Source organism: Octodon degus, unplaced genomic scaffold (genome assembly GCF_000260255.1).
Source record: "Octodon degus isolate 3935 unplaced genomic scaffold, OctDeg1.0 scaffold00004, whole genome shotgun sequence".
NCBI lineage: Eukaryota > Metazoa > Chordata > Mammalia > Rodentia > Octodontidae > Octodon > Octodon degus.
The window spans coordinates 8,076,160-8,088,889 of NW_004524580.1; the positions used below are offsets into that span (position 1 = coordinate 8,076,160).

At 34.3% G+C, this 12,730-nt stretch overlaps 1 protein-coding gene across 1 annotated transcript in view; it reads left to right on the forward strand.

Moving 5' to 3' along the window:
- Ptprq (protein tyrosine phosphatase, receptor type Q) overlaps positions 1-12,730 on the forward strand; it is a 219,508-nt gene that overhangs the window by 180,269 nt on the left and 26,509 nt on the right. The window contains exons 36-37 of the mRNA XM_023716180.1: positions 7,948-8,029; positions 11,229-11,319. Coding sequence (XP_023571948.1) covers positions 7,948-8,029; positions 11,229-11,319 — 173 coding nt within the window. The remainder of the gene's footprint in view (positions 1-7,947; positions 8,030-11,228; positions 11,320-12,730) is intronic.

Genomic DNA, 12,730 nt, shown 5'->3' on the forward strand with positions numbered 1-12,730 from the left:
TGGCATGTGGTGCTGGGGGATTGAACCGCGGTCCCTGATGCCTTGCCAAGCTTGTTCTAAGTAGGTGCTTTAGACCACTGAGCCATCTCTCCAGCCCCAAATTTTCTATTTTTAATGGAAATTTTCTTCATAATTTTGTTTTCAATATTTTTATAAATATACAAATTGAATCTTTGTTAAATGTGTCATGCCTTTTTGAAGCTTGCTACTTAAAAGAATTCTGTGCACATGTACTGTCAATTTAAATCAAACTAATTAGGGCCGGCCAAATAGCTGAGTGGATTAAAGCACCTGCAAGCAGGTGCAGGGGCCAGGGGTTCGATCCTTGGGCCTGCCAAGCCCCTCCCCCAGGGGAGTGCGCACTGAGATGGCAATTGAGACTGGGCATGATGGTGCGTACCTGTAATCCCAGCTCGTGGGAGGCTGTAAACAGGAGGATCATTATTAGTCGGATTGAGTAATGGGACCTTGAACACTCTGTAGACCCTTCCCTAAATAATACCAAAAAATAATAATAATAAAAAATAAATAAACAAAATGTATTATGCATTTTTTGTGACATTAAAAACCATGCCAGTCTACTTTCACAAATAGAATTTGCTAACATGGAAATTGCTTCTATGGATGAGCAATTATCACATCATCATATTACATGTAATGATTTCATCTAACTGTTTGAACTATTTGTGATAGGCTCTCATGTCCCTAATTTACATACATGTATATAAGTAAATTATAATTATATAAAAGATATATGATCAAATTGTGTAGGTAATTGTCCAGAGTTGTGTGTCTAGTTAACAGAAGATCCAAGATGCTAGCCCAGCGTGCCTGATTCTGAGGTATCAAGATACACCTACATTTGTGTGTGTATGTGCCCTGTGTTTAACCGTGAAGCAAAATAGAGATCAATGTAAACTCTTGTAGACAGGGACCCATGCTATTCTGCAACAGCTCTTTCCAAGCTGTGAATAATTTTAAGGTAGGACCTACTGCCCTTGATTTGCTTACTGTCCCACAGTATGGGACAGAGAAAAATAGCATGTTAGTGCAGGATAGACTTGTAGACACTGGAGAGCCTTTAATAGTATAATTTTCATTTTGATTTCAGTAAGAATATGTTATCTTTGATATGTGAAACTCTATGTAGAATAGTTTGTGTAGATTTGTCATCACTGTTGATAGATTTAGGTCAGTTTTTCATTATCGTAACCTGTCTTTGAAAGCAATGTTTAAAAAAAGTGAATCCATAATGTAAGAAACAAAAAAGTGAAATAAAGATTAACATACCTTAAATCCATGCTATTGTAGTAGCAAATCTGAAATAATACACTACGCTTTGGATACTAAATGAATAATGAATCTTTACTTCCAGATACTCTTCGTTTTTCTTTAGACGCAAGGAGATTTTTGTCATCCAGTAAGTTATGTGGTGGTGCAGAGCTCTGCTGTGGTTTTCATTTTGTCAGGGGGTGTGTTCTGGATTTTCAGATACATGATATTGAACATTTATATATTATTTTTCAAAGCCAAAAAATGCTTTCTAGTTACAGAGTATCTTTTCCGAAACTGCATGCTATTGATATGATAGTTACTCTTCTTAAAATGCACATTAACTCATAATGTGCATGTCTTCGGAATTTGCTGTGTTCTCATGTTGTGTTTGTTAGCTTTGATAGTAAATTAAGTTTTCACCTAGATTTCTTTACAGGCTTCTTGTTCTATTATTCCCATGACATAAGAGCAAAACTCTCCATCTAATGAGTGGAGTCTGGATTCCAACTTCAGACAAGCTCATTGCTACAATTGCAGATGGTAATCTCTAAGGAGCAAGAAAATAACATTTTTGTTATCTGCCTCTCTGGTGTGAACACAGAATGATATATTTCATAGAACTCGTGCTTCTTCTCAGATCCACAGGTAGCCAATTGTGCATGCTTTAGAAACTCCCTGGATGGTCACAAATGCCATTTGTTTCACAGCACAAAAAATTTCTTGACACGTTGTGAGAGTAGCAAAGCAGAATATTAACATTAGTAGAGACTCTCACATTGATTTAGTGTCCCAGACGGAGATAATACATTTCTTCTTGCAAAGGATATGAATTCAGGCCGAGAATTAAGACGCTTTTGATTCCAAAATCACAAATCTACCAAAAACAGGAGTGAGTTTCCATGAGCTACGAGGCTGCACGGGCCAGCACTCCTGACATTCTGGTTGACTATGTGTGGAGCTCACTGGGAGTAAAACAGAGGAATCCACCTCTATTTCTTCTCTAAGCACATTTAGCATTTTGTATCATTGTGTTCCACTTGAGATTGATAATTAACAAATTCCCAAGGACAGAATAAGAACAGTTTTATGAAAACACAAAAATACATTTGCTTTAGATTATATGCTTGAAAGGATTAAAAATTTGTGAAAGTAAGATATTAGACTAATATCTTAGACTAATATAATTGATTGCATCACGTAAAACACATTTGCAATGAGCACTCAAAGCTGACTCCCCTGCATTCTAGCCCCACAAGTGGTCTGGCTGAGCAACTCTACTGAATGTCATTTTTTTAGGTAGCAGTGATTTTTAATTTAAGAATCTGAATATCTTTTAACATGTAAAACAAATATGTACATCTGTATGCATCACAATAATGATGTTTCAGTACATGGATGCACTATAACATATAAATCAGGTTGAGCATCTGTGTGTGCAAACACTATTTCTTTGTGGTGAAAGCATGCAGACTCCTTGTATCTTTCTGGAATATAACAATAATCAATGTCTTCCTTCATCATAAAACAGAATTATTTCACTTCTAAGATTTTCTTCTCACAACTTGCCATCAGTTCCTCAGAAAAGGGCCACCATTTTTACAGTGTCTCTATTACCAGATTTTCTTTCCCATAAGTAGTGAAGAGTGTACTTTCAGATTAAGCTCTTCCTTTCATTGAGCTGAACTTAATAGTTTAGGTTAATCACAACCTTCACAGAATAACTCCAGATACAGCATATCAGTTAAAGAATAGGTGATCTCCAAATTTTTGGAGGACATTCATTGCTTACCCACCACTCTACTGAATAGCTCAGACTGTAAGATCTTTTTAGATTGTACGATGCTTTGTGTCTCCTTCTTTGCTGGGAAGGTTTGTCCACCTCTTCACACAGCTGTCAGCAATCTCTCCTCTCCTTCTCTGCTTCCTCCCCATGACTTTTGAGATTACTAAATTATGCCTATGGTTTTAATTTTTAATACATGGCTGGTAAAATAAAACACCTGGTCAAGAATTTGTTTGCAAATGTGCTAATATAGAAAGGCCTAATTAATGAGGCAAATTTGATTTCTGCCACAATAGGAATCTGACCTCAGCCCTTAACAATCAGAAAGATTTTGCTCCCATCTCAATCTAAAAGACTAGTCTACCATTTTTGAAGGCAAGAAATCTGAAATGGGCACCTATCATTTGCCAGGCACTGGAAATACTACCACAGAAAGGAAGGGGCACTGCCCAAGAGCTGTCGTTGAAATTGCTAATGCCCCTCATGATGATTTATACTTACAGAGATCAGAAGACTGGTTGAGAAAGAGCAAGATAACACTGACTAATTGATTATTTTTCTAATTAAGAACAGCATCATATTACTCAGTGATTCAGGTGGAATGTTTCCCTTTTAAAATGAAGTTTTAGAAACTGCTGTAATGAGCCAGGCATCGGTTAGAATAATATTTTTAGTTTATATTGAGAGCAACAAAAAATTATTGGTGATTAGGCAAAAGAATAAAGAGCAATCTGAAAGAGCATGATTTAAAAACCTAGAACAAGTAAAACGAATGAAAAAATTAATATATCTCTAAAAGCGTTATAGTAAATGCTTTGGATGAATAATAACATATCACCATAGAAGTAGAAATATAAACATTTTGAATAATGACAATGAAATATGTAAATTAAAAGATCATATTCAATGTTTACAAAACTAGGAAAATAGTAACATGCTTTTTTTCCAGAAAGATAGATTCTTTACAAGTTTGTTATTTGAATAGTATATATTGTATACAAATACGTATTTTTAGATCAAGGCAATAAATTAGAATTTATTTTATATTTAACCTGACTTAACTGTTTAAGTAGAAATAATAAAGCATCTCACTTTGTCCTGTGCCACTAGTAATGTACACTTAAGCTTCTCAGCCATAGGCTGTCATATGTGGCTCTCTACTAGGACTATATTTTAATTCCCAATAGATTTCAGCTAGTTGACCTTGGGGGAAAGCGGCGTCTCCATGACAGTATTGCCTTCAGTCGCCATTGCCAACATAAATAAATGGTTTTTCTCTGGATCCATCAAGAGTAATCTGAGTGGAATTTCAGTTTTTGATAGACTTTGAAGAAATGATCCCAGATGTGAATTAATACCCACTTCAACAAAAAAACAGGATTTAAGACGGCTAAGATTTATGTAATGAAACGTGTTTAGCCCTTTATATTAGAAGGTGGTCAGTTATCATATTGAAATCTGAAACACTCAAATTGATTTTTCCACTAATGAACTGAATATAATTTCACAATAATCTTCATTTACAGAACCAAATAAAGTGTTAAATCAATCTAGAAATGTCCATTTGGCATTTTAAAAAAAGTGTCTAAAACTGTTAAATGAATTTTATATTTGATTTTGACTATCTCTTCAGATCATCCCATTGAAAATAGTCTTTCTGAAAGAATATTGTTGATTTTTATGCATACCAATTCCTGTGAGATTATTTAATGTGCCTCAAACCAACTTTTCCTTCAAGGAATTAAATTATCTCATTGATGAATAGTTAGTATATTTCTTTAATAGCATATCTCACCTTTCCTAACTCTAAAATTTTCAAATTAATAGATTTTTTTCTATTCAAAAACAAAAGTTTAAAAACTCAAGGAAGAGTAGATTTAGAATACAAACAGTACTTAAGGGATTGATACAACCATACAATGTAAAGCTAAGGATTAAAACAGTGATATATATAAACTATGGAATAATGAAATCTAACTTTTATTAAAACCAGTAATTTATGATCAAATGTCTTCTCAATTGTAGCTGTTCAGATAAATATGAAAAACAAATTACATATTTAAATTTTCTATAGTTTTTCATTAAAAAGAAATGGGTTTAAAAAGGAATTTAATTCTCAGATGAATAATAGAGGTCATTATTGCAAGAAGACAAAAGATGTAAATGATAAAATTAATGCTTTAGTTATTTATAACTTATTTATAGTTTGATATCATTATTATTACTTACTGACTCTTGGAGATTTCATGAATGTATACTGATCCTTCAAATGATTCTTCAAAGGCTTCCCAGAAACTAGTATCTGTATTAGAATGCAGTTACCCCTGTAAAAGTACTTTTTCCAGTGCAACCTTAAATAATTCATGACCTTTTGGGGAAAGAGAGAAACCCTTCTCAAGTCCTAGCATTCTATCTTTACATAAGTAGATGTATTACTAAATCAGATATAGCATGTTTGAATTTAACCAATCTCACACATCATAGCATTCCCTGTTACTTTATAAAAGTAATCTTCACTTAGATCAAGAATTTCTATGTCTATGCAATAGCAGGGAACACATCTTGCCTATTCAACCATGTTAGTTGTTTATGACTTAATGCAATTTAGGGCTTACACCACCCAATACTTTTTCCTTTCCTATTTTTGAAGAATATGATTACACAGGGATGTTGGATCACCAGCTATCTAAGGGGTACAAGTAGTGTGAGTCTAACACATCATTATGTTTTTCTTGCTGGTCTTCACTAGAGGGTAATTATTTCCAACACGATTGGTTGTTTTCTGTTTCTCCAATTGCGTCTGCTACTATGTCACAAATATTTCCAATTTTCAGACACTATTTTCCCTTCCCCAAATCGAGGATTCTTCTGCTTCAATAGCTCAGTCATCCATCTCTATAGTTCTCTATTTAGGTAAAAAGTTCTCTTTTACCTTCTTAAAATTACTCCAGGATATTGTGGGAAACTCTTAATTTTACTTTCATGACTTTTTATTCAGCCATATTTGTCCTGGTTCTTTGATACCATATTTGATTAAGGGGATGCTGCACTTGCTTATACCCTGCGAAGTTGGGAGATATATCCTCCCTGAGGAGCCTCATTATGAAGGGAGAAGTCTGTCATTATACATTATAATACCTGTCCCACCAGCCCTATTTTTTCCCACCAATTCATCTTTTGTAATGAAATAGTAACTCATATTTTCCTCATTGAACATGCTTCTTTATGACCATTTCTAAAGTATTCACTGTGTTTTTTTTTTAAACTAATTATCTTCTTTCACTCATTTGCTTCTTGAAAAAGTACATATCTCACCAAGTGTGGTAGTGCACACCTGTAATCCCAGCACTCAGGAGGCTAAGCACGAGTTTCCATGAGTTTGAGGCCAGGCTGGCTACATAGTGAGTCCAACTCCCCCTTAACTATACAATGAGATCTTGTTTCAAAAGACCAAAACAAACACATCTTATACCTTTCTCTTAAAAAATTTAGTAAAATCATTGCTAACATTATTTAAAATGTAGATTTTTGAAGTTTACTCTATTTTATATACTTACGTGTTTTGTGCTCTGTTGCAGTGTAAATTGGTTGTGCATGATGAACATTTCACTAATAGTATATTCGTTTTTAAGTTAATTTCTGTCGTATAACCTATTAAACTGTTAAAATTATTTCGGTGTTTTCTGCTGTAAGTAACTTGGTCAATGACATGGTCATAAAAATTAACTGAAATTGTTGAGAAGTGTTGTGGTTGTATACTCATCTCATTTCACTCATGAAACAAGGCTTGAACTATATGATGTCATTTTTTTTTTACAGATTCATTCTCTCAGATTCAGCACTAACTACAGATGAAAAGAATATTTTTAAGTGATAGCCCTCTTTTATATCACTGTATACTACCCACTATACTACAAAAAGACCTGCTTTTCAACCAAAGTCCAAAATATGCCTAAAAATACAGTATAGTAATAACCTCGTATCTGAAGAAAGAAACTAAAATATTATTTGGCCAAATTTGAATCCAAATAAAAATAATTTTAAAAAAGTAAAATAGAGTTTAAAATAATAATTACATGTTAAAGGCAAAATGCTATATACAGTACTGATAGATTAGTTTTCTGATTTTAATCTAGAAGTCTCAGAATGAACTATCCTTTCCCACTCATAATGCCTTTAACATAATCTCTGTTGCAGGTTACTTAGTTATAGAAAATCCATCAAGTAAGTTTGTGAAATATTTTTCTTCTTTTTTGAATATTGACTTTAGATTTACTGACTCAATGAATCTTATTGTGTGGTTCCCATTTTGTATGTTTGTTGGAAAACCCTCTAAGCTGGATATAAATCATAAAAGCATGACTAATTGCATGGTAACTGGAGAAATGCTTCTCTCTCTCTAGGGTGAAGCCTGCATGTCTGTATTTTAGCTTGGGAAGTAATATGGGGATATTTAAACTCCTTGGGGTTTAAAAACCATGTCATTATGAGAATGAGGTCACTGCAATATTTTATATCTTCTAAAACCTTGTAATGTATAAAATGTTTTCCCTATGACAAAGAGATATTATATGCCTTAAGATTCAATGATAACTTTATGCCCTTACAGTTATTTGAAAAACTTTATTCATTAAAATGTTAAATCCTACATTTAAAGTCACTGAATATTGAAGGAATTTTTTTTGTGCTGTCAATACAAAGAAAGTGAACTTAAATAGGAAAAAGTTATCTTTGTAAACGTGACAGAGTGACTTTAAAGGAACATGTTGTTTGTGGTCTGTGAAGCATTCCTCCTCCTGTAAGTGCTAACAGTGCAGCCAGAGCTCAGGTTTACGAGAGAAAAAAAAAGAACTAACATGACTTCATCTTATACCTTTCTTTACTTGGAGACCAATAAGCAAGAAAGCCTTCCTGCAACATGTTGAAGAGCTTTGTACAAACAACAACCTAAAGTTTCAAGAAGAATTTTTGGTATGTTACCAGCAGTTGTCACAACATTACAAGACCTCCAGTCGTTTCATGTGTCACATTTCATGTCCATTTTAAGTATGCGAGGCCGTGAAGGACTCTTGCCTTGATAATCAATACCCAATTACCAGGTTGATTGTTTGGATAGTAACGTTACACAGGGCAGCGCGTAGTGCAACCCGATCAGAAATATTCACCTATGGTGTCAGGAAGAGTTGCTCCAAAGACCTCCCCCTCAGTGACTGTCTGCCCTCCTTATCTGGTCTTCATCCAGATGTAGATGTGAATTTAAAGTGATTTAAATCTAAATAAAGTCATCAATTTTTATTTATAAATACTGTTTCATTTGTAGCTGTATATTTAAATAATGGCTTCAGATTTAGACACGAATTCCATTTCATATTTGTGCATAATTTACATAAAAGTAGAGAAAAATATGAGAAGTGGATATTTGTAGAAGCTATAGCAGTAATATTATTTCTAGAACTATTCCAAAGTTTTAAAAAAAATAAGTAATGTCTCTGTTTTCTATAGTTAAAAAAGTTACTATAAAATAAATGCTATATCACAATATGAAAATAATAAAATGATTTAAAAGTTGTCTTAGTATCTTATAGATCTACAAAATTGAATAATGGCGATACTAGATCTGCAATCTACTGTGAGACTTATCTTTCATAACATAGATGGCTATCTTATTGAAAATTAAGTAAATTTCTATAGATCAGTAAAAATTCTATTTCTGTTTTTTTGCATTTCTTAATGTATAAACTTATAAAACAAAGAATCAAACAATTGGTTTCAATAATTCAGGATTATAATATTTCAGTCTCTCAGGGAACAATAACAAAACTGTGAGAAGATTAATGGTATTTCCTGCAGCTCTTTGGTTATGCTTCTTAAGCAATGTTGGTCTGGACTTAAGGAAATCAATGGAACCATAAAATTTTCCTTAGCTTTTATACAGTGAGAAACCTCAATTTTTCAGGAGTAAAAGTATAATTTCACTAGAATACAAGCGAATATAATTACATTATGCATGACTGCAGTAGACAAAAAGTTTTATTAGCAATAACATTTTTACATAGTAAGAAAGCTTCTAGTTTCACTGTTTTGGCGATCAATTTTTTAACATTTAAAAAAATTATCCTTGTGATTTATTAAGAATATTAAATAAAATATGCTATAATAAATATATTTGGGGTACATATATTTGATATTTTGAACTTTTCTTAAGGGATAGGCTTTTTATTTGGCACACAGGTATGTGCCAGCTCAGCATTTACCAGCTAAGTGTTCTTGGACAAATTACTTAAACTTCTGTGCCTCCATGTCCTCATTTGTACCATGATAATGTTTGCCTCACTGAACTGGGAATGCTAAAATGATTGAATATGTGCAATATATGAGCCATACCTGACACAAGAACTAACTCTTCGAATGGCAATTGGTGCAATGAGGAAGCAAATATTATAAGAATTATAGACATATATGTTAAAAATTATAACTATACTATATTACGATGACAGAGGCACATATAAAGGAGAAAGGGCCAATGCTGGACAGATTTAATACAAAAAATTGGCTTTGAGGACACGGAAAGGGAATCTGAGGAGGGGAAAATGTAGAAAGGAGGAGGAAGTGGAAGTAAAAAGGAACAAGATGTGGTGTGAATATATGCCGATTCCCCATGATGAATGTTTTTATTTTGTGTCAAAAACATATACCAGGGGCTGGCCAGATAGCTCAGCGGACTAAAGAGCCTGCTCAGGCAGGTGCAGTGACATCCCCAGCGTGCAGGGCTGGCTCTGCCCCTGGGGTGCGCTGAGACAGTGATTGAGACTGAGCGTGGTGGCGCGCACCTGTAATCCCAGTGCTTGGGAGGCTGTAAACAGGAGGATCACTGAGTCCGACCTGTGTAGTGAGAATCTGTAGACCCTGCACTAAATACAGAATATTGGATAAGCTGTAGAAAGAGTAGAAGTCCATTGAAGACATAAAAGGGACACTATATTCTGTAGGGACTGAAGGCGACAGGAAAAGAAGACAGAGCAGGCTGACTTACTTGGAATCCCTCTGGAAGTAGACCAAACAGTAGGCAGAAAAGCTGCTAGGGAGGATCCTTGGGCCTGGTATACCCTAATCAGAGTAAGGCCGCATTACTGTCCAAGCAATCAGCCTGGTAACTGGGCACTGCTTGTACAGGGCAAGCACTCAATCTTTGGGAAATAATTACACAACAGAAGTACTAAAACTTAGCCAATTTCCAGCACACCTTTCTGTCCCTCTGGGCGTGTTCCCACAGCTTTGATGAGGAAGATATTCTAGGTTTTCTCATTTCCTTTAAAAGAAAATGGTTTTCTAAGCCTTTGATGACAGTGCATTGGAATTCAACTGCTTGAGCTCTTGCTTCCATCCACACATACCCACACGTCAGCAACTCCCCAGGTTTACTTTTGGGGAAAAAACTAAAGTGGGGGATTTATTGAATTAAAAGAAAAAATTTATAATATTGTTCAGAAATATGCATTTTAACTTTCTAAAAGGAATTTGGGAACTTGAGCCTTCTAAAATGAGAACTGTACATTGCATAAGGATGAGTCATCCCTGACTTCCTCAGAGGTATATTACAAACAGCAAGGTACACAGGTATCATACTTCTTCATCCAACTGGCAATAGGTCGTCTTGATCCTTTGTGTCTGCTAGTTCTTAAACACACCTTTGCATGCCACTATTAATTTAACAATACCAACTGAGTACAGGAATTGACCTTTGGCGTCTTCTTGAACTGACCAGGGCTGTACCAATTAATAGGCATGAAATCACACTGCCTGAGAAGAACAAACAAAAAATAAATCATTTCCTTCTTCTTACTAAGTAGACATTAAAATATTAAATAGTAGTGCACACTCCATGCAACCATAGGAAGGGTCGCTAGTGCGGTTGCCACCTCTTAGGGCTTCCCAGGCCATGCAGAGATTATCTCTAGAGAGGGAAGTAGCTCCACTGATAACATCATTCAAATAATGATGGTGAAAGTTTAGGTAAATTCACTGCTCTTCCTTGGATTTTATTCCCATAGTTATGTTAAGTGGTTTTGATTTAAAAGTGTGAAAGTTTGAAATAAAAGATTATGTCCTGAGGGGAATTTTTTGTGCCTCTTTGATTAAGTGTAAATTGTGCAATTACTTTATTTAACAGGAATTACCAAAATTTCTTCAGGATCTTTCTTCAACTGATGCCGATCTCCCTTGGAATAGAACAAAAAACCGTTTTCCAAATATAAAGCCATGTATGTGAATTTATTATTCTTGGTTTAGCTAAGAAGTGTATTAAAGTGTCCACTGTTCTACTTTTCTATATCTCTTTAATGTTTTCCTTGATAGTAAATTTTAATGTTACATTTCCTTGGTGGTGATTTTCAAATTGTAACTCACTTTGTTCATATTTATTACAATTAATATTACGGTCTTGAGCTTGTTCGGACAAAGGTCACTTATGCAGGTGCAAGAAACTGTAGATCTAATGGTTTCATAGCTTTGTAATTTAACCCAAGTAAGGAATTGTTTAACGTCTTCCTAAAGACCTAGTCTGAAATGAAAAGAGAAAACTCACATTTGACTTTGAGCATTAGTTTCCCCATAAGAGTTGTAACAGTCTCATAGAACATTAAAACAATTTTGCAAAATACTAATCGAAGATCCCAGTAAATGTATGCTTGCTAAAATTGGTCATACAAAGGAGGCAGAGGTTTGCGTCCCCATATGAAAGCTTCCCTTTTTAATCAATAAGAAAAGAACCAGTATTGTTGCTTTAAGAATTAGCAGTTGTGTGAAGGGGAACAAGCAACATATAAGTTGTATGTCTTACATTTTGTGAACAGATGCTACTACTATATCAATATTTGGATTCAATATATTACAAATTAAGAAGTAACATTTTGATGCTCTGAAGTACAGTTTATTTCCAAGTGTATAGATTTAAAATATTCCTAATTTTAAACTGGGCATGGTGGCATACATCTGTAACCCTAGCCCTGGGGAAACTAAGGCAGGAGGGTCGCAAGTTCAAGGCCAGTCTGGGCAATTTAGCCAGACCCTACCTCAAAGTGAGGATTTTTTTTTAAGGGTTATGGTGTAGGGCTCATCCATAGAGCTCCTTGGGTCAGCCCGAGTACTGCAATTAACTGATCAATCCTAATTTTAAAGTTAACATATTTTACATATTCTATAGTCTGAATCTTTTCAAAAGTATATTGGGGAATTCTTATTTTTCCTAAAACTGAACTTTTTATCCAAAAAGATAAGAATTTAGAAAAGGAAAACTAGAAAATGTAAAAGACTGAAGGACTTGGATAGGAAAAAACAGAATAAAGTCAAATTATTCTAAAACTAGAGGCTGATTTACACATGAAAGAAACATATTTAGAGATATGCAACGCAGAAGGTAGCAATCTAATGCAATTTGTTTCCCTAAGAAGTGAGGTTGGATATAAGCACCACCTGAAATTACTTCCGAAGCAAAACAAGTTATAAGTAAATGGCTTCATATTAAGACAATGAATAAGACTTCGTAATAGGAAATAAAGGATATTAGTAATGCGGTTCTAGATTTCTGAAACTAGGCCCTTTCTCAAATTTCCTCTTGTTCTCCTTTTAGGAAGTTAACCTGAGCTGAATATATTTTAAATTTAAATAGGGATT